The sequence below is a fragment of the Mytilus edulis genome, chromosome 1 (assembly GCF_963676685.1).
Source record: "Mytilus edulis chromosome 1, xbMytEdul2.2, whole genome shotgun sequence".
Lineage (NCBI taxonomy): Eukaryota > Metazoa > Mollusca > Bivalvia > Mytilida > Mytilidae > Mytilus > Mytilus edulis.
In genome coordinates, this window is record NC_092344.1 from 66,718,133 (window position 1) to 66,723,009 (window position 4,877).

General features: G+C 31.7%; 1 protein-coding gene across 1 annotated transcript; it reads right to left on the bottom strand.

Annotated features, from left to right (window-relative positions):
- Positions 1-2,390: 2,390 nt before the first annotated feature.
- LOC139487554 (GTPase IMAP family member 4-like) lies at positions 2,391-4,475 on the bottom strand. The gene is made up of 2 exons (XM_071272440.1): positions 4,392-4,475; positions 2,391-3,580 (listed from the first exon to the last, which is right to left on the bottom strand). The coding sequence occupies exon 2, from the start codon at positions 3,571-3,573 to the stop codon at positions 2,689-2,691; it is 885 nt and encodes a 294-aa protein (XP_071128541.1). The 5' UTR covers positions 3,574-3,580; positions 4,392-4,475; the 3' UTR covers positions 2,391-2,688.
- Positions 4,476-4,877: the final 402 nt, after the last annotated feature.

A 4,877-nucleotide genomic window follows, 5' to 3' on the forward strand; every position in this document is an offset into this window, starting at 1 on the left:
GTGCTCTAAAATACTGATTTTATTAAAGACATGAATGAAATTTTGATTAAAAGTTGTGGATTTTCACAATTTCATACGATACTTGCATTTTAAAGTAACTAAAACCCCTTTTGATCCCCTACACAAATTGACGGTGACATTGTTTTCTTTTTTCAACATACGTCATGTAACGTTTATAACAAAATATGTGTCAGGGTCATGTGCATAGTAAAAATTTACACATTGGAAAAGTGAAACAACAAACAAAGATCTTCTTTATTGCGTTTAAAGCTAAAACGTTTTGGAAAATTCTGACAGATCCGACAAATTATTGATAGCCTAGATCTAGGTATGGATGGACAAAAGCACAAAAATAGCAATAGAAAATGCATTGCAAAGAAAATTCTGTAGGAAAAAAAAATATGAAAAAAGAAAATGAAGGTCAGTTAATAAAATCTTGCTTATATTATTATCTCTTTACTTAGTAAGCTATATTCAGGGCCATTCTGGTAATAAGAGCAAAAACTAGCTTATCAAGCCAAGTCAGCCAAACAAGAAGTTTATTCATAGAGATGTGTTCTTACAAAATTGAATTTATTCAAATGGCAAATTCTTGTCAAATTTAAGCATCTTTGATCATTATTGAAGTGAAATGCACAAAATTTGTCCCACCAGTTTCATTTCATTTCCTATTACTAGTATTCAGGTAAAGTATATACACAAAACTTTGTTTATAAATATGTAATTATTTAAAGAAGCTGATACAGCAACCTGTTTAAGAGAAGATCTGAAGCCCCATTTTTTCCAAAAAGTTTACTTTCATAATCTATAAAATACCCTTAGAAATAAGACAGAGGGCTACTGTGCAAGCTAATCTTTTAGTTTAATTTTACAATAATAATGATTCTGAAATTCAAAATTGTGTCACTTTCACTTATAATTTAAAGCATATTTTTTTACAGAATTTCTGTCAATATTTTTGGTATAAAACTTATAAATCCCTTTTTTGTATTTTACTGTTCAACTAAGAAACATAGGCTTGAGTTTAAAGGCTCTCTTAATTTGAAGAAATTTGTTGTGACTCTTGGTCACACTTTAAAATATAAAATATATATGATCAGTACTATTTATTTAATAATTATATCAATTTTCAGAAAGATTATTGAAATTGTATAAACTATGTTTTATTGCATAAAATATAATCAGAAGTGTTTATAAAAAAATTCTGCTAGGAATGATCCCACATATTAAAATTACATGTAGTATATTTCATCCGCCAGATCTAATTTCTTTCAATATAGCTAGGTTTTTAATTTTACATGTATAGGTGTCATTATCCACATTTCTGAATTGTTTTTTTTTTACTGTAGTAATATTTTGTCTTTTAATATTTGAATTTAGTCCTTCTCTGAAAAATAGGGGGAAGTATCTCTTCTTTATATTATCATAACATAGTTATAAATCGAGTTTCGTTTATTTTCTTTCTAATTTTTGTAAAGTAAACTCCTTTTTTAATTTTTATGCATTTTGCTGGGTTTTTATTTTTGACTGGTGATATTAAGGGGAGATAACCACTTGCACAAATCGGCATAAAAACCACCGCTTCGGTTTGAAATCAATTTGACGTTTGCGTATCCAACATTCTATTGCCGAGATATTCATATCGAGTGTTTGTCTTAATGAGATGCTTTATTAAATTTAAATTCAGCCCATCATTTTTAGTTTCCTCGTAAATATTTAGATTTTTCGTTCAGGAGACTTGACAATTTTCACCCAAACTCCAAGTTTGCAGATAAAATAAAGAATAAAGGACATTGATTTGATGTGTGAGCTTTGACGAGAATAAACTATGGATACTCAAGATTAGTTAGGTCAAAAAGTTTTTATTACGACAATAGTATTCAGTGAGTTAAAATGAGGTTTGTCTCATCCGTTTTTTTACTGAATTTTCACGGTCACGTGACTCTATTGTTGCTGATAAACTTGGGGTCAAACCGTGACCTGCTTTCCAACTGGATGATTTTGTGCTTTTTTGTAAAATTGTTTCTTTTAAAATTGTAACACAATGATGACTGCTGTACCCATATTTTGACTATTTTATTTATTATGTCGGTTTTGTTCATGCATCGTTGTAAATATAACGGAATTTGATGACACTGTCGTACAAGTTAGAGATTCAGCGCTATAAAACCAGGTTCAATCCTCCATTTTCTACATTTGAAAATGCCTGTACCAAGTCAGGAATATGGCAGTTGTTGTCCACTCGTTTTTGATGTGTTTTGTCCTTTGATTTTGCCATGGGATTAGGGACTTTCCGATTGAATTTTCCTCGGAGTTCAGTATTTTTGTGATTTTGCTTTTTATATGGAATAGAAGATTCAGTCAAACATTAGTACACACACAAATATATATGAATTTTTTATTAATCAGTGAACCCTCTAATGAATTTAATTGATACTTTTACATGTATTTTCAGTTATATAAAACAGTCAACTATTGACAAATACTTGTATATAAGCAATAGAGTAAAATGCAATACAGATTAAAAAATACTAGTACTTTTTGTTTTGGTTTGCTTTCGAAAAAAAGTTAGACAAATGAATTAAATTACAATTTCATTTAAAACAGTCGATTGTCTTTAATGCAAGGCTATGTAAAATGTTATTCCGTAGAAGCATGTCTGACAGTATATATAAATCTAGATAAAATTTAAGATCTGAAAAATGAATTGATAAGACTTATCCCTGCACTTATCACCCCTTGTAACCAGTTTTGTCTTTTTGTCTCATCTCGGATATCTTTAATTTCTTGTATTAATATTTGTTCTCTCTCTTCATAACGCTTTCTTAGGTCATCATTTATTTCTTTCCTCATTTCCTGTTGCATTTTCAGTATTTCTTTTTCTTTTTCCTTTTTGTTCTCCTCTATCTGTTTTTGCAGTTCTAGTTCTGCCTTTTGATAATCTTCATTTGTGTAATGTGAACCTCCATTATCTCTCACCATTTTTTCAACCATCCCTAGGAGTCTTTGCACTTGGCTGTCGGCGCTGGTTCCATTTAAGGTGTTGTCAAACTCAATGAAACGATTCCTGCACTTACTTAAAAACTCTCTCAAGGGAGGTGTAAGAGAGTCAATGAATCCTTCCATGCCTGGATCAAGAGAGTTCTCTGTCCTATCACGTTTCCAATCGTCGAATCGCGTGAATAAAACAATAACATACTTTGTTAAGTTTTCACCAAAATGGGAACAGAAATGATTTACAGTCTCCACATCTTCATTTGTAAAACGGCCAATTGGAACGCAAAGAATTATTGCATGTGGACCTTCACATGTAAGCCAGATGCACTTCTTTATTTCCTGTTGAACATTTTCGTTATCATTTCTGTTGTCAAACACTCCTGGGGTATCTACCAAGCTAATCTTTTTGCCAAATCTATGTGCATTTCTCAGTTGACAAGTAGTTGTCAGGGACATCGCACCGCTTCCAAAAGGGAATATCTTCTGCCCTAAAATTGTGTTACCAGTCTTACTTTTACCATTTCCAGTTTTCCCAATCAGGACCATTCGTAATTCGTTTTCTGGAGCTTCTGCCATTACTTCTCTGAAATTAAAAAAGGAAGATTAATAGCACTTAAGATTGTTAAAATCTGAAGACGTAAAATCGTTTTACATTCGTATGCAAAGCTGAGTTATCCCTTCCAGAGTATGAGTCTTTATCAATAGAGTCAGGCTATCTAAATCATGTTTTTGTTAGCAGTTTGTATTTGTTAGTATGTCAGTCATTTCGCAAGAGTCAGTGTGATCTGCTGTACTGTTCTGTATGTTTAGGGTTTCCATTTACCCTTTTAAGTATTACATTACTGGAAGGACGTTATTTTTTTTGCAAATTGCTGTGATTCAATACATGTATATGAGTGGTCTAGGCAGTGTTGTCTCGATATCCCAAGTGAGAAAAAAAGGTATAGTAAAACCAAATACCTTTGACTAGCAGGTCAAACAACGGATGTTCTTAAACACTGCTAACTGACATGGCTGGTGCCAAATAAACAGAAACCCAAATGTAACAAAATGGATCCTAATTATCAATTTATTACCATGATTACCAAACAGAAAATAATAAACTTGCGGAAAAAATGGTTTACCACAAACAAAAGGTGCAAATATTGGTACACCATATCCGGATTTGTACAATAAATGTCTCTTGATGTATGTTCGGAATCGAAACGGCATTAGGAAAGCCATATAAATTACCTCCATTTAGCATGTTTAGGATAAACTCTTGAATTTTGAAGAGTCGAAATATATTCATGCGTGTGTGTTTTTACATGCTACTTCATGAGATGTTATATAGTTTAATTAAATATATAAAAATGAAAGTTAGTTTCAATGATCAATTTAAAGATACACTATACCTTTGATAAAGCAACGCCTTGAATGACCTCTAAGTGTTTAACACATACGTTATTTATACAGATATTTAAGGATTTTCTTAAAAGAGAAAGTAGAATCCCATCAATTATTTTAATTTATTTTATTAAGGCGAAGTGTACGTAATTGCACGCCTCTAGCGGAATACGGGATTAAAAAAGTTCGTCGTTAGTTACGCAAGTTATCTCCCTTATTCCAAGAAAGGACACACGAAAGAGAAACTACTTTCTGCGGTCTATAATGAATCCAACAAGCACGCCTGTGCTGTCTTAAACCTCATAGAAATTATCTTAATAACTCCAATTAGAAATCACAGCATTCTGTACGTTGTTCTGTGTGCAGCCTGACTTAAAGACACTGTTTTGTTTTTTGTTTTAGACGCGTAGGAGAAGGCATTTCGTGTTTATGATATCAACAGAAAGAAAAAACGCCTCACAACAAAATTATAAACAAATAAACAAATAAACATG

Excerpts from the sequence above, each read along its gene's own strand:
- LOC139487554 (XM_071272440.1), bottom strand. The coding sequence starts at position 3,573 with ATGGCAGAAGCTCCAGAAAACGAATTACGAATGGTCCTGATTGGGAAA.